General features: G+C 35.1%; 1 protein-coding gene across 4 annotated transcripts in view; it reads left to right on the top strand.

Annotated features, from left to right (window-relative positions):
- Positions 1–13,219: 13,219 nt before the first annotated feature.
- LOC103491690 (uncharacterized) overlaps positions 13,220–23,670 on the top strand; it is a 68,422-nt gene continuing 57,971 nt past the window's right edge. Inside the window, exons 1-7 of one of the 4 annotated variants that reach the window (XM_008451737.3) lie at positions 13,220–13,535; positions 13,937–14,426; positions 19,365–19,463; positions 19,971–20,195; positions 20,305–20,424; positions 20,691–20,774; positions 20,844–20,903. In XM_008451737.3, the coding sequence (XP_008449959.1) occupies positions 14,199–14,426; positions 19,365–19,463; positions 19,971–20,195; positions 20,305–20,424; positions 20,691–20,774; positions 20,844–20,903 (816 nt within the window). In that variant the 5' untranslated portion in view covers positions 13,220–13,535; positions 13,937–14,198. The other 3 variants (XM_017045351.2, XM_017045350.2, XM_008451738.3) reach the window with 3 other exon arrangements.

Below are 23,670 nucleotides of genomic sequence, written 5' to 3'. Positions count from 1 at the left end.
AAGGAAAAGGAAATAATAATAATAAATATTATTGTTGTTATTTGGATCTATAAATAGCATTGGAATGCTTAAGTTAGAAAGTAAAGGAAAAAAAAAGTTCTTCATCTTCTTCTCTAAGATAACCCTTTGTTGTCGCCGCCGCCTCATCAGTTGAAGTTAAGATTGGTCTCTTTGGAAGTTTGAGGATTTAAAGTGATGAATTTTTTCATCAAGGATGAGAGGATTTTCCAACCTCCATTTGAGGAACCTTGGTAAGCCAATGAAATTAAATTAATATTTTATTAATTTAATTTTGGATCTATTTGGGGTTTCTGTAAAGGTTCAATTGGCTAAACTTTTTAAGATCTACATCTTGGATTTTTCCCAATCAGGTTGAATTGGTTTCAACCCCAATTTTTAGAAAGTTAATTAATTTGGGAGGATTTTTGGATGTTAGCCAATTGCTAATTTCATTAATTAAGATACTAAGTTTTCCTTTTATGATTAGGACAAGTTAATTGGAGAATTTTTACTGTCAACTAGGGAGTACCTTGTTTGGCTAAAATCTCCAAGTAAGAGATTCTCCTACTAGACCTTCGAACTGAATTTAAGAGACCGCATGTAATTATGATTATGCATTGATGGTAGCTAAAATGCATAACTTGATGCTATTGATAATGACTGTCATTGTATTGATGTTGATGATGATGACTGAGATTATTATGTTGATGATTGATGATGATGACTGATGTTATGTTAATGATTGGTAGATTGATGTTGATGATTGTTAATGCATGATATATTAATCACATGATCAAGGACGTTAAGATTAATATTCATGTCATGTTATGATGTTATGTTGTACTACATGTTATGGATAGGGTGTTCTGTTAACTTTGTCTATTAGAGTCGTACCTGCATGGGTGTCCTTCGGGATCACCACCTATTTAGGATTGCGTAGTCCGACGGGACTGCCAGTCTAGCATGGATATAGATATGATTCGAGTGATTCGACGGGATCCTCGCAGCCCGATAGTCTTATTGTTTCATCCGGGTTCGCTACAGACCAGTATGTTCTAGGTGCTCCCTCGAGACGCCGAAGACCAGATTTCGTTCCTACGGGAGCGCATGTTGCACGTGTTCGGGAACGTGCCAGTTCTTGGGTACCATTTACGGGACTCTAATGGAAAGTTAACAGACACCTAGCGGGACTAGTAGTAGGTCCCTTACTGAGTATATGTTTATACTCACTCTTTCTATGTTTAACATTTCAGGCGAAGGTAAAGGTAGAGGAAAGCTGGCGAGCGATAGAGAAGGATCCGTGACATGCTATATGGGGACTCAGTTTTGCTTCCGCGTTTATGTTTCAGTGTTTTAATATTCCGTTTTTAATAAAAATTTATTCTTCCCTCGTTTCAAAAAGTGTCTCTTGTCATTGTTTCTTTTTAGTAATGACCTCAGCTTAGTATAAAGAGTTGGGTCGTTACAACTTATTAGTGAAATTTAAATACTATAGTCTTAAATCAATCAAACTAAGGTCTAAAGGCTATCTAGTGTAGACTTGAAATTTATGTGGAGACATAAACGTGGATTAAGTTCGAGTATATAGCCCAAACAGTCTATAGTGTATGAATAAGGTTGGGCGCCTTATTCTAGGAACACTATGGATACAGCCTGCTTTGTAGTTAGTACAAACAAGGTGATCCTGAATCATTCATGTATAGACATGGAAGTGCAGGCATCTTATGTAAAGAGTTTACTTAAGATTGAAATCATGAAATAGTCGATTTTAAGTTATAACATCGTTGACTATATAAAACTGATTGTTTGATTATGATAACCTAGGTAACTTAATCTTAATCCAAAGCTAACTATGAACTTCTGTTCACACCGAATTATCCTTAGATTTGCATAGGTGAGGGTAACTCAATGACATTGACCCAATAAGCCTCCCATTTCAGGGGTAAGACCAGGTGAATGCCTAAGGACATATGGTGTAAGACGAAATTCACTTATACCCGTTTTAGGGTTAGTAGATAGGTTGTTCTCTTAAGAACTAAATCCAAGTCTTGAACAAGGGGTCCCACCCTCTCATTGACTCGAGAGGGATTCGAATTATAGATTGCACCTTAAACTAATTGTACAACAGCGAATCATTGGCACTTAAAGAACAAGTTTGGTTTATAGGTTGGACTTTAAACCAAATGTTCAATAGTGGATCAGTGGGACTTAAGGAATAAGATGTAGCCTCGAAGGTAAAACGATATTTTGACCCAGCCGAGGTTATGAACAACTTGTGAAGGATTAACTTACTGATCATAGTTATATCAGATGGACATAAATATATCTATAGTGAGGGGAGTGCAACTACGAGACTTTAGTAGAATGACTCGTTAGTTAACGAATGTTGATTAGTTTGGTCTAAAAGGATTTAGCCAGTTAATCTCGGATCATTGGAGTCCATGATCTATAGGTTCATTAGGTTCCCCTGCTAGTTCATACGAAATTAATTTAGAACAACATGTTGGAATAATTCGAATTGTTCGAATTAGGTAAAAGAGAGAGAAACCAACAAGTATATATATGATATAGTCATCGGTTATAGCTTTAAGCAAGAGCTTGATTCTTAAATGTGATGTAAATATTTAAAATATGAATAGATATTCATATTTGGAAGCTCGGAATTAATTGAAGTATAAAAGTTGCAAAAAGTCAAAATGTTGACTTTTGACCTTGAAAAGTCAAATTTTGACCGGCTTTATAATCAAATGTGATTTTAATTTTAGAAAGATGAATATGAATTCATGCTCGGGAGATCGGAATTAGTCAAGATGAAAAATGGTAAAAAGTCAAAATTTTGCATGTAATTTGCTTATAAATAGCTTACTTTTCAAATTGAAAAAGACTTTTGGTTTTTTTTAATTTGAGAAATATATTTTAGATCTCAACCCTCTAAATTCCATCTCCTTTCTCTTTCTTTTTCCTTCATTGAACGAGTTCCACAACCCGATTCTAAATCTAGAGATTAGTGGGTAAACTCTAGTGGAGGTATGGGATTGTGTTCGTGAGGAGTTTTTGAAGTATCAGGAAGCTACAAAGGCAAGTTTTTTTTCATCCCTATTTTAATATAATTAGGGTTCTCATAAAGCATGTTAATTACTAAAATTAGTTTAGTTGTAATTAGAGTAATTATCCGATCCTGTTTCTGTTGCAATTGTATGCTTTCCATCATTGTTGGAATTTATGTCCTAAAGTTCATAGTTTGTAATCATATTCTATTCAATAAAGTCGTTATTGAGAAATTGAATACTATAATCTTAAATCCAATAAACTAAAATTCCAAGGCTATTTTAGTTCATCACAAATTTATCAAATAAATTAAATACCCACCATATGCAATTGAGTAAAATAAACATATGAATATAATAAACTAGGGCACATGCCCAATATAAAGTCATAAAGGATCTAGATAAGAGTTGCAGGTTAAATAAGATCGACATGTGTTGTTAGAAGAAGAACGATGTGATTAGCTTCACGCTACATCTCGGACCTAGTGAGGAGGTACTCCGGAATGGGGTGTGACAGATAGGACTATGAACATAATTCTCTATTAATTATGTATTAGAAAAGGTTAATCTTGAATTAGTTAATCTGGACATAAGACTCTTAGATGTATGATTATCATAATTTCAATCAACGATAAAAGTACTTAACTAACTCATTGATGAAATTATAGTCCTAAGAACATGTCTTTACTTGATTCTCAGCCCAGTAGGTAGGTGGGTCTATTATGGCTTTGAGTCACGCCATAAATGAGTTAGTTCTGCGACTCGGCTTAGTAAGGAGTTCAACCCAACTTAGTCAATTCACACCAATTCAAGGCAGTCGGCTCCATTATGGCAGCAAAAGTAGTTTTACAATAGAGATTTTGCTAATAAATATTTTTTTAAGCTTTATTTTATTATAGGAGCCAAACTTATTAGTTCAATTGACATTTAAATGCTTTGTGGATGTCATTTAGATAAAATCTACCATATTTAAGCATATTCATACATTTTTAGTATATTATAAATGTTATAATATATGGTATTAATGCATGATGATTTAGTTCATGAGTTATTTAATGTATGTTGATATATTAAATATATGAAATTAGATAAATATGATACATGTCATTACTTAGGTAAATATTAAAAGTTATATTTAATTAATGTCTTGTATATGCTTGTCCGATTTTCATGGATTTATTTGAAATAAGTGTTATATTTAATGAAGATGAGAATCAATTTGCGCAGAGCGTGGAATACAGAATTCACTTCTACCCACTTCAGAGTTAGTAGATAGATTGTTTCCTAAAATACTGTATCCAAGTCTTGATCAAAGGGCACCCTCTCATTGGCTCGAGAGGGAGTCAGTTTATATGTTGGACCTTAAACTAATTATTTAATAGTGGATTAGTGAGACTTAAGGAGAAAGATGTAGTCTTAGGGGTAAAACGGTAGTTTGACCCAGCTGAGATTACAAACAACCTGTGAAGGATTTACTAATCATGGTTATATCATATGGACACAAATATATCTATAGTGAGGAGAGTGCAACTATGAGACTTTAATGGAATAACTCGTTAGTTAACAAATGATGATTAGCTCGGTCTTAAAAATGTTTAATGAGTTAATCTCGGATCATTAGAACCCATGATCTATAGGTCCATTAGGTTACCCTGCTAGCTCAAATGGAACAAACTTAGAACAGTATGATGGAATGAGTCGAATTGTTCAAATTAGGTGATGAGAGAAAAATCGACAAGTATATGTGATATAGTTGTTGGTTATCAGATTAGAGATAAAGCTCTATGTTTAAATGAGATTAAAATATTAAGAATATGGATGTGGGTTCATATTTGGAAGATCGAATTGATGGAAATGGTCAAAGATGTAAAAAGTCAAACATTTTACTTTTGATTTTTGAAATGTCAAACTTTGACCAGCAATATATTCAAATGTGATTTAAATTTTGAGATAATGAATATGAATTCATGCTCGGGAGGTTGAAATTAGTCAAGATGAATAAAATGATAAAGAGTCAAAATATTGAATTTTGGTTTGAAAAGTCAAAGTTTGACTTTTGACCAAATGACCATTTTTCCCTTTGACCAAAGTTAACAGGAAAATCCAACATTTTGTTGGATAATCCCACTAACTCAAGTGGGCTAGGTCTTACCTTGCTGTGAAGAAAATAAGTCCACTAAATGTTAGTGAGTTATGTGTTGTTGGATTTTGGTGAAGAACAAACATGCATTTTTGCGTGGTTTTTTCTTATAAATTAGGTTTTACAAATTGAAAGTGGGTTGGTCATACTCTCTAAAAGTAGGCTGAAATTATCCATTTTCTCTATTTTTCTAAAAAAAAAACAATTTCTTCACCAAAATAAACTTTTAACCCTAAACTTAATTCCTCAATTTCCATTTTTTACTCTCTCCCGATTCCTTCACCCATAGGGTCCCATAATCGGGTTCTGAGTCCGAAGGATAGTAGGTGACTACTAGTGGTGATATGAGTTCGTGATCAAGGAGTGGATGATTAATTCGAAAGGTACAAAGGTAAATTTACCCTGAACCCTAATTTCTTATTACCTTAAGGTTTGGAACTATGCATGAACCCGCATTCATATTTTTAATATTTAAATCTCATTTATACATAAAGCTCTATCTCCAAAATAATAACCGACAACTATGTTAAGACTGAGCTAATCAGCATTCGATAATTTCAAAAGTCGTGGGCTCCAACGATCTATACATCATGGGAACAAAGAAACTTATGGACCTATAAATTATGGGCTTCAACGATCCGAGATTAACTCGCTAAACTCTTTTAAGATCGAGCTAATCAACATTCGTTAACCGAGTCATTCCACTAATATCTCGTAGTTACACTTCCTTCACTATAGATATATTTGTGTCCATCTGATAAAACAATGATCAGTAACTTAATCCATCACAAGTTGTTCGTAACCTTGGCTAGGTCAAAATACCATTTTACCCCTAAGACTACATCTTGCTCCTTAAGTCCCACTAATCCACTATTGAACAATTGGTTTAAGGTTTAACTATGAACCGACTCCCTCTCGGGCAAATGAAAGGGTGGGACCCCTTGTTTAAGACTTGGATATAGTCCTTAAGGAAACAACCTAGCTACTAACCCTAAAACGGTAAGAGTGAATTTCATCTTGCACCCTATGACCCCAGCTACGCACCTAGTCTTACCCTTGAAATGGGAAGCTTATTGGGCCAGTGCTAATGAGCTACCCTCACCTCTACAAATCTAAGGATAATCTCATGTGAATAGGAGTTCATAGTTAGTTAAGGATTATGATTAAGTTGTTTAGGTCATCAATAATTGAAATAGTCAGTTTTTAAATAGTAAACAACCTTATAATGTAAAAGTGATTATTTCAAGGTTTAGTCTTATGTAAACTCTTTACATAGGATGTCCTCACTTTCATTTCTCTACATGAATGATTCAAGGTCACTTCGTTTGTACTAACTCAAAGCAGGTTATATCCATAGTGTCCTCAAAATAAGACGTCCAACCTTATTCGTATACTATAGACTATTTATGCTATATACTCGAACTTGATCCACGTTTATGTCTCTACATAAAGTTTAAGTTTACTCAAAATAGCCCTGGAAACTTAGTTTATTGGATTTAAGATTCAATAATAATTTCTCAATAACGATACTTTATTGAATTGAATATGATTACAAACTACGAGTTTTAAGACACAAATTCTTACTTATGGACTCATTGAGGAGGATGTTCAGGCAACCATCATACTCCCCAAGACATTAAGTAATTAAACATATTTTACATAAAGTGAATGAAGAAAAGGGTCTCTATTAGAGAACATGTCCTAGACATGATGATGTATTTCAACATTGCTGAGGTGAATGGTGGACCCATCGATGAGGCTAATCAGATTAGCTTTATCTTACAATCTCTTCTAAAGAGTTTCATACAGTTTTCAGAAAAACGTGTCATTGAGTAAGATAAAGTTTAACCTTACCACTCTTCCCAATAACCTTCAACAGTTCCAAACTTTACTTTAGTTAAGGGAAAAGTAGTGGAAGCAAATGTTGCTACCACTAAAAAGAAGTGTTTAAGACGATTGTCCTCAAACAAAGTTGGACCCTCAAAACCTAAAGCTCAAATGAAGAAGAAGGGAAAAGAGGAAGACTCCCAAGATGAGCAAGGCAAAGAAATGTGCAGATAAAGGGAAATGTTTCCACTGTGACCAAGATGGACATTGGAAAAGGAATTGCTCGAAGTACCTTGCTAAGAAGAAATGAGAGAAAGCGGTACAAGGTAAATATGATTTATTAGTTGTTGAAATATGGTTAGTGGAATATGATACTCAACCTAGATACTAGACTCAGGAGCTACTAATCATATTTGCTTCTCGTTTTAGGAAATTAGTTCTTGGAAGAGGCTTGCAGAAGACGATATTACTTTCAAGGTTGGAATAGGAGAGGTAGTCTCGACTGAAGTAGTGGGAGATTTGAAGTTATTTTTTGAAGACAAATATCTATTACTTAACAATGTTTTGTATGTACCTTAAATGAAGATGAACTTGATATCTATCTCTTGTATCTCGAAACATATGTATAAAATATCTTTTGAAACTAATAAAGCGTTCACTTTCTGTAAAGGAATTCAAATATGTTATGCTATATTAGAAAACAACTTATATACATAAAGGCTAACTAAAGCAAAATTTGTCTGAAATACTAAAATATTTAGAATAGCCGAAACTTAAAATAAAGGACAAAAATTTTCTTCTGCTTATTATGGAACTTAAGACTTGGTCACATAAATCTCAATAAGATTGGGAGATTGGTTAAGAGTGGAATTCTAAGTCAGTAAGAAGATAACTCCTTACTTTGTAAATCTTGTCTTGAAGGAAAAATAACCAAGATATCTTTTACTAGAAAAGATCTTAGAGCCAAAGTACCTTTAGAGCTCTTACATTTGAACCTCTGTGGACCAATGGATGTCAAAGCTCGAGGTGGATATGAATATTTCATTGGTTTCATCAACGATTATTCAAGATTTGGTAATGTTTAACTAATACATCATAAATTGGATTCTCTTGAAAAATTCAAAGAATATAAGACTGAAGTTAAGAATAAATAAGGTAAAATAATAAAGATGCTTCGATCAAATTAAGGTAAAGAGTATATGGACTTACGATTCCTAGACTATTTGATAGAACATGGAATCTAATCATAATTCTCTACACCTAGTACCCCTCAGTAGAACAGTGTATCAGAAATAAGAAATTGAACCTTGTTAGACATGGTTTGCTATATGATGAGCTTTGCTCACTTGCCAGGTTCCTTTTGAGGATATGCTTTAGAGACAGTTGTCTATATTTTGAGGATATAATTTTTCCTTTAAAAGTGTTTCAGAAGCACCTTATGAGCTATAGAAAGAGCGTAAAGGAAGTTTACATTACTTTAGAATTTAGGGATACTCGACACACGTGTTGGTGCAAAATTCTAAGAAATTGGAACATCATTCAAAATTATGTATATTCATAGGTTATCTAAAGGAATCAAGAGGTGGTTTGTTTTGCGATCCTCAAGATAATAAAGTATTTGTATTGACAAATGCCACATTCTTAGAGGAAGACCCCATCAGGGATCAACCTTGAAGTAAGCTATTATTAAATGAGATTTCTAAAGATGCTACAGATATAGCTAGTTCACCCACTAAAGTAGTTGATAAATCTAGAAAATTTGGTCAATTGCATCTTACTCAAGAGTTGAAAGAGCCTTGACATAGTGAGATGGTTGTTCATCAGCCTGATCGCTACTTGGGCTTAACTGAAGCTCAACCTGATGATGGCGTAGAGGATCCATTAATTTATAAACAGACAATGAATGATGTGGATCGTTACCAATGGATCAAAGCCATGAACCTCAAAAAGGAGTCTATGTACTTTAATTATGTTTGGACTCTAGTAAATCAACCAAATAACATAAAAGCTATTGGTTGTAAATGGATTTACAAAAGAAAACAAGACCAAGTTGGTAAAGGGTTATACTTAAAGAGAGATAGTAGACTATGAAAAAACTTTATCTCCTGCTGCCTTGCTTAAGTCGATTAGAATACTCTTACCCATCGTCACTTTTTAGGATTATGAAATTTGGCAAATGGATGTCAATATAGATTTTTTTTAATGAAAATCTTGAGAAGAGTGTCTATATGACTCAACTAGAGGGGTTTATAGAACAAGGCCAAGAACAAGAGATTTGTAAGCTTAAAAAATCTTTTTATGGATTAAAACAAGCATCTAGATCATGGAATATAAAATATGATACTACGATCAAATCTTATGCAAAAGCCTTGTGTTTACAAAAAAAAAAAAGAAAGTTGTCAATTTCATTGTAGTATTCTTATTTTTGTATGTCGATGATATTCTACTCATTGGGAATGACATGGGTTATCTTACTGACATTAAAAAAAAGTCTAGTAACGAAATTTCAAATGAAAGGTTTGGGAGATGCACAATATGTTCTCAACATCTTATATAGACAAAATGTTGTCTAGATATAAAATGCATAATTCCAAAAAGGGTATGATATTGTATAGATATGAAATTCATTTGTCAAAGGAACAATGTCCTAAGACACTTCAAGAGATTGAGGATATGAGAAACATTCCTTTCCATTGTTGGGAGTTTGATGTGTGAAATTTTATTTACTAGATCTGACATTTGCTACTCAGTAGGGATGGTCAGTAGGTATTAGTCTAATCACAACCGTTAAAAATATTCTAAAATATCTTAGAAGAATAAAAGACTACATGTTCGTGTATGGTACTAAGGATCTAATCCTTACTGGATACACTGATTTTGATTTCCAAACTAATAAAGATGCTAGAAAGTCTACATCAGAATCAATATTCACTCTAAATGAAGGAGTATTAATGTGAAGAAGCGTAAAGCAAACTTGCATAGTTGACTACACGATGGAAGATGAATACATAGCAGCTTGCGAAGCGGAAAAAGAAGTAGTATGGCTAAGGAAATTCTTGAAAGACTTAGAACTTGTTACAAACATGCATCTGTCAATCACTTTATATTATGACAACAGTGGTACAGTTGCAAATTCAAGATAACCTAGAAGAACCTAGAAGCCATAAACGGGAAAAACATATTGAATACAAGTACCATCTTATTAGGAAAATTGTACATTGTAGTGACATTGTAGTGACCCATAAATCTTATGAGCAAAAAATTGCTAATTCTTTTACAAAACCCCTCGTGGCTAAAGTGTTTGAAGGTCACCTACAAAGTTTAGGTCTACAATGTTTGTAAATGAGGATAAGTGGGAGAGTTATTAGGAATGTGCCCTAGTTTATTATATTCATATGCTTATTCTACTCATATGTATTATTCTCTCTCATGGTTAAATTCAATGTTGTTTTATTCCACTAGGAGTTTTAGTCCAAGTGGGAATTTGTTAGAATTTATGTCCTAAAACTCGTAGTTTGTAATCAGATTCAATTCAATAAAGTCGTTATTAAGAAATTATTAGTGAAATTGAATACTATAATCTTAAATTCAATAAACTAAGGTCTCGAAGCTATTTTGAGTAAACTTGAACTTTACGTAGAGACATAAATATGGATCAAGTTCGAGTATATAGCCTAAATAGCCTATAGTGTGCATATAAGGTCAGACACCTTATTTTGTGGATACTATGGATGTGACCCGCTTTGTAGTTAGTACAAACGAAGTGATTCTGAATCGTTTATATAGGGACATGAAAGTGGGGGCATCTTATGTAAAGAGTTTACATAAAACTGAACTATGAAATAGTCACTTTTACGTTATAACGTCGTTTACTGTTTAAAAAGTGACTATTTCGATTATTGATGACCTAGGTAACTTAATCTTAATCCTAAGCTAACTACGAACTCTCGTTCATACGAGATTATCCTTGAATCTACATAGGTGGAGGCAACTCATTAGTGCTGACCCAATAAGCCTCCCATTTTAAGTGTAAGACTAGGTGAATAGCTGAGGACATAGGGTGCAAGACAAAATTCACTCTTACCCACTTTAGGGTTAGTAGATAGGTTGTTTCTTTAAGGACTGTATCCAAGTATTGAGCAAGGGATCTTACCCTCTCATTGGCCCAGAGGGATTCAATTTATAGGTTGGACCTTAAACCAATTGTTGAATAGTGGATCAGTGTGACTTAAGGAGCAAGATGTAGTCTTAAGGGTAAAACGATATCTTGACCCAATCGAGCATGAATCTGCATTCATTTTTCCGAAATTCAAATCACATTTGAATATAAAGCCAGTCAAAAGTCAACATTTTAACTTTTTACAACTTTAACCATTTTTATCAATTTCGAGCTTTCAAATATGAATTTGTATTCATATTTTTAATATTTAAATTTCATTTAAACATAAAGCTCCATCTAAAACTGATAACTGACAGCTATATCATATATATTTGTCGGTTTCTCTCTCTTTACCTAATTCGAACAATTCGAACTATTCCATCATATTATTCTAAGTTAATTCCATATGAGCTAGCAGAGGAACCTAATAGACTTATAGATCATGAACTCCAATGATCCGAGATTAACTGACTAAACCCTTTAAGATCGAACTAATCAACATTCGTTAACTAACGGGTCATTCCATTAATGTCTTGTAGTTGCACTCCCCTCACTATAGATATATTTCTGTCTATCTGATATAACCATGATTAGTAAGTTAATCCTTAACAGGTTGCTCGTAATATCGATTGGGTCAAAATATCGTTTTACAATCGAGATTACATCTTGTTCCTTAAGTCCTACTGATCCACTATTGAACAATTAGTTTAAGGTCCAACCTATAAACCGAATCCCTCATGGACCAATGAGAGAGCGGGACCCTTTGTTCAAGACTTGGATTCAGTCCTTAAGGGAATAACCTATTTACTAACTCTAAAGCGGGTAGGAGTTAATCCTGTCTTGCACCCTATGTCTCTAGCTATCCACCCGATCTCACCCTTGAAATGGGAGGCTTATTGGGCCAGCGCTGATGAGCTGCCCTCACCTATGCAGATTTGAGGATAATTTCGTTTGAATAGAAGTTCATAGTTATCTGAGGATTAAAATTAACTTACCTAGGTCATCAATAATCAAAATAGTTAGTTTTATACAGTCGGTATTATAACTTAAAAGTAACCATTTCATAGTTCCTGTCTTATGTAAACTCTTTATATAAGATGCCTCCACTCCTATGTTTCTGCATGAACGATTTGGTATTACATCGTTTGTACTAATTACAAAGCATGTCGCATCCATAGTGTTCCTTGAGTAAGGTGAATAAGGCGCTCAACCTTATTCATACACTATAGATCGTTTGGGCTATAAACTTGAACTTGATCCACGCTTATGTCTCTACATAAAGTTCAAGTCTACACTAGATAGCCTCGGGACTTTAATTTATTGGATTCAAGATTATAGTTTTTTATTTTCACCAATAAGTCCTCAATAATCACTTTATTGAATAGAATATAATTTAATTACAAACTACGAGTTTTATGACATAAATTCCAACAATCTTATGCAACTTGAAACAATATGCAGTTGAAGTTTATGTGGATCTTGTTTTAAGTAATAACCTAAAGGGTCTATAGTATATGAATCAAGATTAAGTGTCCTATCTTGATAATACTATGAATACAATTCATTTTGGAAATGTTACAAAAGATTTGATCTAAATTGTTCATGTGAAAACTTGCGAGGGAGGTATCATATACATAAAGTTTGTATAAGATCATTTTGCGAAAATATTAATCTCTCATTGCAACATCGTTAAGTGAAGAGATCATATTTCATATGATAACCATATGAAAAGATTAATATTTCATATACGAGAGTTGGTCCTTTGATCTATATGAGTGAGAAAGGTCCAAGTTGCCTACTTAACGAGCCTACCATTTCGACGATAGAACTGAGTGGGAAGTTGAGAAGATAACATAACATAGTGGAATTCACTCCTTGGACCTTAAGATATGAATGAAAGCTCACAACTATTTTCTAAGCAAAATACCAAATTTGTACGTTCCATAACTAAGAGATAATAAAACACAAATTTGGAGGGCACAAGTGGAATGTATGATGGAGAACATTTAGGCCCTCTGCCTTATAGATTTTCTTTTTTTTTTCCAAGTGAAGGGTGTTTTCTTCAATTTTTTTACTAACCCCAGATAACTTTTTAGAATTTTACTCCCACTCCGAAATTAGATCGACTACTTCTCCCTTGTTCCTCGTGTCGTACACTGGCCGGTCGACCAACTCCAACGCTACCGTTCCAGTCGGCCATTGGAGGACCTTGCCTCTGTCCGCCAGCCTTAGTACCCACACAGCTGCTCCACACCTCATAAAAAACCCATTGACAGCGTGAATCGAGGGGAACAGAGGCAGGCCAAGAATAGAAAATAAGTCACCATCCAATTCTGGCCCAGCGTTGGTTGAAGTCTACAAAGTGAGATAATATCAGACTACACCTTCTTTTATTTCTGATGATTGTTAATTTCATGTTCGTCACATTCTTCATATGCAATTCTACTCATTGGACTTGATGCATATTTGTAAATAGAAACTTTGAACAAAAGGTTTTGCCCCTTCGCCGTTACATGTCCCAGGTTGTTTACTTTAATCTGAATACAATTCTCTGATTTTTTTGCTGCTATACAAATCAAATCGGCATGATAGGAAGCGTCCATGCGATCGAATTTTCAAAGGGAGATGATAGGATTGCATCGTAATGATTATGTTGATTGGTTTAATTTGTGAGAATTTGGGTAAATTAACTTGTTCTTAGCGAGATGGTGAAACAATTACATGAAGTTTCGCTTATTGATATGTTCGCCTATTCATTTCCAGGGTTGTAAAAGTTGTAATCCTCTGTGGACTGGGCCAGTCGCTTGGGCGTAATCTGCGGGAGTATATAATGCAGCCATGGACACAGGTTTAGAGTAAGCATATATGCTGTAGGATGGCGTCGCGTTTAGGAATGGAATTTCTTGGAAGTGTTTCTGTAGTTGCAGTCAGCATTGTTAGGCCATTGTTATGATGTGTCCGAGGCAATTGCTAGCTTCTCCTTGGAATACCGAAAACAAAGATAATCTACATAGGTGCTAAAGAGATGGAATTGCGAATGAAAGTCAGTCAAGCAGTTCACGTTCTAAATCATGATACCCAATCTTGCAACCGCGTGGCAGCAAATCAATGGTTAGTTCAGTTTCAACAGACAGGTGCTGCTTGGGAAGTTGCCACTGCTATCCTTACCTCCGATCATGTTCAGCCTCCGCTGTCCTCCTTTGTCCCTGATTTGGAAGTCGAGTTCTTTGCAGCTCAGATTCTTAAACGCAAGGTTAGTAGTTTGACTTTAATTTTAATTCTAACCCAATTTTGCATTGTTGAAACATCTTTTTTTCCCTTATTTTGTGCCAGCCTATTGTTTTGCTTAAGCAAACTTCGACACTGGATTTAATTTTGCAACCAGGAAGAATCTAACCTACAAAATTTCATTTTAAAAAAATTAAAAATTAAATTGTATTAATTTATCTATCTTTTTAATTTTTTTTTCTATTTTAACAATTAAAGAGACCTTTCATTCAGAGCAATTTGATAAGCCATCATCTTTATTGGGTCTTTCAGTAGCGTCGTTCCTTTCCCTGTTGGAGTCTTAACCTTCTTCTTCTTTGGCTTTTCGTAGCCTGTTTGATCAATAGGGAAACAATGGATGTCTTGACTCTTATCTTTGTGGGGATGTTTGCCTTTGGAGTTCTTGTTAGTCCAAAGACTTTTCTTCTTCCATTGCTTGTTCATTTTTCTCCTAGTTAGCAGTTTTGTTTTTTTTTCCCTTGGTATGGAAGATGTGAACTTCCAACTTCCAAGATGGTAAGTTATTTGTGTGGCAGGTTCTGCAAGAAAGAGTTAACCTTGGGTACGCTCTTGGCTAGGGACCTTTTTTGGTTAGGCCACATTGTTGTATTCTTTGCATGCAAATAGTGGAGGACCTTTACCATATTCTTTGGAGTTGTGATTTTACTCTGGTTGTTGGCACGTTTCTTTGATATGTTATACTATATTTGCTAGGTTGTAGGGACTTGGTGTTGTAGGGAGTCGATCAAGGAATTTCTCCGCCTTTTCGGGGGAATGGTCTATTTATGTGGAAGGCACAGGTGTGTGCTATTTTATGGGGTATGAACGGGGAGAAAAACATTAGAATCTGCAGGAAGAGGGAGAGTTTTTGTAGTGATGTTTGGGCCCTTAGATTCTGTGTTTCTCATTGGGCTCAAATATCTAGATATTTTTGTAATTTTTCACTTAATCACATTTTTATTTTATTGGACCCCCTTCCTACCGTTGCATCTTGTTTTTGTTGGCTTCTCTTTTTTGTACGCTTTTGTACTCTTCTTTGAAAATATGATTGTTGCATAAAAAAAATCTTTTGTATAAGAGATTGTATCCCATGGTTTTGTTGTAAAAAGTCTTCCAACCTTACCTTTGGGATTAAGCTTATGCTATACCTATACTTTGTCTGACAAAGAGACGGTTGATATGTTGAGTCTTCTTTCTTTTCTTCGTGACAAGTTGGTGAGCTTGGGAAGAGGGTATTTTAGATTTTTGGATCCTTCAAGGGACTTCTTGTGCCATTTCTCTTTCTATATCTTGCTGCTATACAAATCAAATCGACAACCACCTTTGACAAAAACTCTGGTGACCATGTTCGACGACCAATTTTAGGCTTTGGTAACCACCTTCAATAACAAACCTCGACGAAAATCAACTTTGACGATGACTGTCACGTGATGAATTTTAGTCTCCAACGACAAATTCTTGCGACCAACTCCAAGATCACTCTCGTGCAACCACCTGTGACTGCAAACTCTGGTGAAAATCACCTTTGATAATGAAATTTGACAACCAACTTCAACTTCAAGCTCAATAACTACCTCTACGATAAACTTCAACGAAAATCACTTTTGATAATCAACTTCAATGAAGAGTTTCGAATTCTTATGGGGCTTTAGTCACAGGGGAAAGAAAGGGTTATAATCAACCAAAGTTATTGGCCATTGGCTCTGGTTGGAAATCTTTTAAGCAAAATCATTCCTTTGAATTAAAGCTGGAAAAGTTCTATGAGATTACAGAAGCCTCCGTCGAATCGTTAATCTAATAAGGAAACTGGCTTTTGGACATTGTTTGTCTCCTTCAATATGCACTTTTGCTCTGCCAGTAGTGACTCTTCACACAACCTGGTTTTGATTGCTTATTCTCAACTTGTTTACATTGTTGTCAGAATTGTGTTTGGGAAGATTCTAGAAATTTTTTCAGAGCAAGCTTCTCAGTGTAAGACCTCGATGGTGTCATCAACTTTTAGCCTCCTCGTGGGTTTCCTTCTCCAAGGATCTCAAGTTTGTCTCAGTATGAGTTGATGGATGTTTTGGTCTGATATAGTCTTTTAGTCTTTTTATTTGTATTTTTTTGTACTTCTTTTGGTTTTGTTTTGCCTTTGGACATTACTCCTTCGTTTTGGTTTTTAGCTTGTTTGGATATGATGAGGGTGTTATGGGGGGTGTCAACCTAGTTGCACCTTCTGATCCATGGTTACATACTCATTGTATAATTCTCTTGTACTATAAGCTTTTGTCTCATTATTATTATATCAATAAAGAGGCCGTCACCTTTTAAAAAAAAAAGATAATCAACGTCAATGAAAAGTGACAACTACGTCTAACAATCAATTCCAACATTCTCCTTAAGCAACCAAGAATGTCAAAAATCACCTCTAACAATCAACTTAAAAAATTATCACGTTTGTCGGCCAACTCTGAAAAGGGCCCGATAAGCTTGGTGTCGTGTGCAGTAGATATTGTATCCCATACTAGGTTGCAAGGAATATGTTTCTTTAACGGGGTTTAGGTATTTCTAATTTTGAATAAGACAATTAATTGGCTCACATGTACTTTGAGCTTTGGCTCTTTGTTATTATCATTTATTAATAAAGAGATATGTTTCCGTTTTAAAAAAAATTAGTTGGCCTGTTTTTATTTGTCCTTAATAAAGAGGCTTGTTTCCGTTTTAAAAAAATTATGCTCTGCATCTGCCCTCTCTTTCAAGCAAGTAGTGAAACTTTTTTTTTTTGAGTATGTGTTGGTGGAACTTTTTCTTGTATTTTAATGTGCGTATATCTTTTGGCGTTCATTTCTTATTGATGTCCACCAAGTATTTGGAGGATCCTCTCTCCCGTCTAAAGTCTAAATACTTTGGTAAAATGCAGACAAAGCTTCGTTTTAGCAATTAAAAAGGTAAGTATGCTATCTCATCTCTCCTCTCTCCTTCCTTCGCTGTCTTCTCCATTGATCATTGCACCTTCCCGGTGATTTCTTTGATGTTGTCTCCTATTTCGGTCAATCCCCAACATCACTTTCAGTTCCTCCGGGGTTTTCTTCGACTTAGTTCTAGCACAATGGAAGTATCTATTTTGCAACTTAGCCTTGAGGCCATTGCACCAGTCCTATTTTCCTCGGTGTTAGATTGTTAGATACCTAGATTAGTATACATGGGTTTATCTTGTATAAGGATAATTAGATTAGTATAGGATTAAGGGTATTCCGTGGAGTGATTTAGGGCTTGGGGTGAGAGTACTCAAGAGGGAGGTTCTAAGTGCCTTATACTTGGGTTTATCTTGTATTTTCTTATAGTTCATTATAATAAATTACGATCTTGTGTTGTACTGTGTTTTTAAGACTGTCTTGAAGGCTGTAATTTTGTTGAAATTGGGCTGTTTTATGAATATATAGAACACTCTACTTGGTGTTCTAATGTTGATCCCACGAATAGATGACTTCTCCTAGTTAACTTTTTGGCCTGAGCACCATTCAAATAAAACCAAGGTCTTCCGAAGATTTTCCATCATTAGTTTGTCAAATTTACAGAACACAAGAGTATTGTTAGGAAACTGGAGTAGAGGAACAACCTTTTCTTTGTCTACTGTAAATCCTTCAAATATCTTCTTTACAGTTGCTTTGAAACGAGACTGCTTAATATTTCACTTGCTAGAAGGAAACGAAAAGGGGAAAGTGGGTCACCTTGTCTTAAGCTGTCTTGAAGCATGTATTCTGCCTCTTGGCTGGTCGTTTATAAGTTTAGCTTCTGTTATAGCTTGTGACTGTATTCTTCCATAGTTCTCTTGCTCTTAGTATAATACTCTTGTACTTTGACCTTAAGTCTCATTCATTATCATTAATAAAGAGGCTTGTCTCAGTTTCAAAGAAAAAAACTATGTTTCAGCAATTTGTTCGAGTGTAATCAAAGAGGCTTTTTTTTATTTTTTTTATTTTTAACAATAAAGCCATAGTTTGGTCAGATTGCTTCAATTCGACCAGCTCCTTGCATCCTCTTGGTGTTCTCAATCCAAGCTCTTTGAGGATTATTCCATCTAAGATATATGCCTTAATTGGAATGCTTTTATCTCTTTAATTGAATTGTGTTCTTATTATTCCTGGCAATGATTGTAATTTTTAAGTCTTTATCAAGTTATTTGTAATTTTCTTTTTGGAGGTGATAATGGTGCTAAGGGGTGTCAACCTAGTTGAGATGCCCGGGTGCACTTCCTTATCCATATCTTTATGCTTTGTTGTTTCCTTTTTGTTCTTTGAGCATTAGTTTGATATCATTATCTCAATGAAGAGACTTGTTTCTATCAATGAAAAGTTTGTTTCCATCTCAAAAAATTATGACATGCATCCTTTATGTTTCTTTGTCGTTTCTTAACTTTTGTTTCTATCTTTTATATTTTTAATTCTATTGTATCCCAAAACATTAGTTTCTTGTCATTTTCTTATTGAAAAGATGTAACCTTTTCTTTTAAAAGAAACAGCATCGCTTCAGTTTGTTGTGGGCTTGGTGACTTCGACCTAAACCTAAGTGGGACTGCTAGGGTGGTTGATTCTCTCTTTTTCTTTTATTTATCTTTTGTAGTTCTTTACCTTTCCTTGATTGCTTGGGTTTCCGAGAGGTTGACTAAGAATGTTTGTCGAGGGCTTTAAAGCTGTGACAACTTTTCCTTCTAGTTGTAGTTCTGTTCATATTATCATCATCTAGTTCATAGTGATGACTTAGTACTTCGGGGGGGGGGGGGGGGGGGGGGAGGGGGAAAGAACAAATTTTATCTACTCCTTGATGGAACTATATGATGAAATGGTATGTGGTTATCTATTACATCATCATTTAAAAATACACATTTGAAGGCCCATAATTATACAATTTCTCATTTGAATTTGAAATTCTTACCTGCCAGATCCAGAATGAAGGCTATCTTTTACAATTAGGAGTAAAAGATGCTCTACTAAACGCTCTTCTTGTGGCTGCCAAAAAGTTTAGTTCAGGCCCTCCTCAGGTGCTTCACCTCTTTCTTGAAATTTGAGCTTTTGTATCTTTTTATCGTTAGAAATTTGCGTCTTTGGTAAAAAAGAACAGATATTTGTTAATATTCTAGATAGGTGTGCTTATTTTAAAATTTTGCTTTCTCTTTAAACTCCCTCTTAAATTTATTTAGTCTCATATCCATGAAATACATGAATGTCTCTCACCAAAAATTAGAAAAAAATATTTATTCATTTTTGTTTGGGTAAGAGGTAACTGTGTATGATGGAAAAGTTTCTTTTATTTTAGAAAAGGGAGATAACAATGTATGAAGTTTGAAGTCTAAATCGAACCTATAACTTCTTTAACCGTAGTTCAAGCCTATAATGTCCTCCTCAGTTCAGGGTTTTTTCTTGGATCTATTTCTATTATAGAGTACCATATCATGTCTCTGTATTATTTGTTTAGTTAATGGTCTAAATGAGTTCTTAACTTATTACTTCTTCCTTACCTTAGGATATGCCCTTTGCTTTTGTGACAGCTTTTAACTCAAATCTGTCTTGCACTGTCTGCGCTTATTCTGAGAACAGTGGAGCATGGGAAACCCATTGATCGTCTTTTCTACAGTCTTCAGAATCTGCAGAGTGTGGACAACGGCAATTTGGCTGTTCTGGAGATGCTTACTGTTTTACCTGAAGAAGTCGTTGACAGCCAAAATGTTGATTGTAAAATAAGTTCATCCTGTAGAAGCCAATATGCCCGAGAGGTGTAGGAGCTTTCTATCTGTACTAATGTGTTTGCAGCCTTGAGCCTTCTAATTTATGGTCCACTTCATCTTGTATTGTTTTCCATTTTGTTGAACTTTATTCCTGCAGCTTCTGTTGCACACTCCTATGGTTCTTGAGTTTCTACTGCAGCAATCTGAGAAAGGGTTTGATTGTGGAACTCAGCCGCAGGAAAAGAACAGAAAAATTCTTCGATGTTTGCTGAGTTGGGTATGACGACTATCAACATTGTGCCTCTCTGATGAAACTAAAATTTATAATGATCTGTTGGGTGGTGCTTTTTTTCTGTCTGTTTATAAATTTCCAGGGCTAAGTATTGACTATTATCTCATTTAAAGAAAAAGTATTTTGCCATGTTTTTCTTTAGCTTTTGGCATGAAATTTAATTTTCATTTTATTATGTCTCATTTCCTCGTGAATGTTACAGCGTCCCTATGTTTTTTCTTCTTTATAAAGGTTAGTTTTCTTGTGTCCAGGTGCGTGTTGGGTGCTTCTCTGAGATACCTCAGGGTTCATTGCCAACACATCCCCTCCTTAATTTTGTGCTCAAGTCGCTTCAGGTAGGAATTGTAGTCACACTTACAAATTGCAGTCTGACTGTTTAGCATCTAAAAGTTATTCTTGTATAGGATGTAGCTTCATTTGATTTGGCCATTGAAGTTCTTGTTGAGCTTGTGAGTAGACATGAGGTATGTATCACCCCTTACAAGCAGTACGTTATTAAAATATAGTATTTGTTATATATAACAATCAAATTATGTAAAAAATTTCTGGGAAGATTCAAGATTGATCATAAATAACAACGAAAATTCATGTTTTTTCCCTTCTATTTTATCAATGACAAGATTGCTAATTTGACATCATAATTTTAATGAAAAATTTAGTTTCTTATTAGAAAAGGTCTCCATCTTAGTTGAAAGGCCTGTAGGATGTTTTTATATTATTTTCTCAGATGGACTTCCAACATTAAATATATCATTTTCTCATAAACAAGAACAAAATCCATCCATATATGTTTTTTTAAATGGAGACGAGCCTCTTTATTAAAGTATTAATAAAAGAGACTAAAGTTCATAGTATAAGAGAATTATACTAAGAGCAAAAAGAGCGATTACAAACAAAGGTACATACAAATTGAACTAGAACACAAATGAAACCCCCAGCAAAACAGTAAACTTAAAAATCAAACAAGAAGCCGAAAAATAGCTGAAGATTGCAGACTAAAAACTTCAAAATGGATGAGAGAAAAACACCAAGGGAGACCAAACAGCCATGCAGCTTCAAGTTGAGGTTTGTTGAAAAACTATGCCTCCTAAGTAGTCCTTAAATCTTTAATGAGTGACTAGAACCAGAATACTTCATAAGAAACTTTAGGGGGCAGAATAATAGAAGCATCTGCCGAACCTCTCGTGAACCTCTAAAACCACCTTAAAAAATAATAACTGTAATATTACTATTATTTTTCTTTATGCTTCTTTATTTTTGCTTTATGCTTCTTTATTATTCTCAATATATAATATTGAAAGTAATTAACACCAACACGAGACTTACGTGGAACTAGTCATGGCCAATATCATCAGTCCCTCCCAATATGCCTTCATTGAAGGTAGGTAAATCCTTGACCCGATGTTAATTGCCAATGAAATTGTGGAGGATTACTGAGCTAGGAGGAAGAAAGGGTGGATTCTAAAGCTTGATCTCGAAAAAGCCTTTGACTGTGTGGATTGGCACTTCCTTGAAGAAGTCGTGTACATAAGAAATTTTGGTTAGAAATGGATTTCTTGGATATGAGCTGCCTCAAAATGCCATGTTTCTCCATTATAGTTAACGGTAAGCCTCAAGGCCGCATCTTTGCATCTAGAGGAATTAGGCAAGGTGACCCCCTTTCTCCATTCCTTAATCTTCTAGTCAGTGAGGTGCTGGGAACTCTTTTAAATAAGCTAGTAGTAAATGGGCGCTACGAAGGTTTTGTAGTTGGCAAAGAAAAGTTTCAAATACCAATCGTCCAATTCGCAGAAGACACCCTTCTGTTTTGTATGTATGATGAAAGCATGCTAATGAAATGGAAGGCCACGATTACGCTCTTTGAATGGTGCTCTAGGCAGAAGGTTAATTGGGAGAAATCAGCCTTATATGAAGTTAATGTGGAAGAGGATGAGCTGAAATATATGGCTGGGAAAATGGGATGTTCCTCGGAAAAGATGCCCTTCCTGTACTTAGGGCTTCTTTTGGGGGGTTTCTGAGACAGCATACTTTTTGGCAGCCCTTGATTGATAAAGTGCAAGAAAACTAGACAAATGGAGGAGATTCAACTTGTCACCAGGAGGTAGTGATACTTAATATCAATCCGTATTAGCTAATCTTCCTACATATTACATGTCTCTGTCAATGCTGGTTAATATAGGATCTTATTTGGAGAGATTAATGAGGAATGTTTTCTGGGAGGGGCACACAAGAAGTAAAATTAATCATTTAGTTAAATGAGCCAAAGTATCCAGCCCCAACTTGACGAAGGTTTGGGTTTGGGAGCAATGCAAAATAAGAACATTGCCCTACTTGCCAATTGGGGCTGGAGGTTTATGAATGAAGAACTCTCTATGGAGACAAGTCATCCGAAGCATCCATGGAACGGAACCTTCAACTGGTGCGCGATGGGAAATTCTTGCAACAGTCTAAAAAGCCCTAGATTGGTATCTCATGGGTATGGAGGAAGGTGGGGCCTTTAGCTACTTTTGAACTTGGAGATGGTTCAAGGGTTGCCTTCTGGACAGATGGTTGGATTGACAACCTACCTCTTGACACTCAATATCCCCCATTCAAGATTACAGTTCTACCAAAAGGCTCCATAGAAGCCCACTGAGATTATTCAACTTCTTCTTGGCCCATAGTCTTTAGAAGGCTTCTTAAAGACATTGAGATTTTGGAATTTCAAGACTTGATGGCTCAACTAGCTTTCAAAAGGGTCTCGGACAATCCCGACAGAAGGATTCTGCTCCTTCTTGTAGTAGAAATGCAGCTAAATCTACTTTTCTATCCTCTTAACACTGCATGACCTTGAAACATTTCTCTAGTGTCCTAATTCACTTCTCTGCCTGTTTTGGATCTACTGTTCCAGTATATTATGTGGCTCCTAACGCCTTGAGCCTTTCTATTCCGTACTTTTCTCAGGTTCTCTAGACAATCGATCAATCAACCTTTGTGCCACTCTATCATACAACACCTCTTCTTTTTCCCTTTTGGCGTCCGGATTTACTGAATGAGCTTTTGAATCCATGCTAGGTTCAGTTGTGGTATGTGATTTTCTCCTAGCTCGTCCTCGTCCTGGCATGATATCTTTTTAAAACTTCCTACGAAAATAACTTAAGTCTTTAGCTCAACTTTTTAACAATAACAAACATGCACTTGTTCCATTCCCAAGGAATGTAATGCTCTAATACCAAGTTGTTACACCCTGCA

This window comes from Cucumis melo, chromosome 6 (genome assembly GCF_025177605.1).
Source record: "Cucumis melo cultivar AY chromosome 6, USDA_Cmelo_AY_1.0, whole genome shotgun sequence".
Lineage (NCBI taxonomy): Eukaryota > Viridiplantae > Streptophyta > Magnoliopsida > Cucurbitales > Cucurbitaceae > Cucumis > Cucumis melo.
This window is presented reverse-complemented; position numbering and strand designations above follow the sequence as displayed.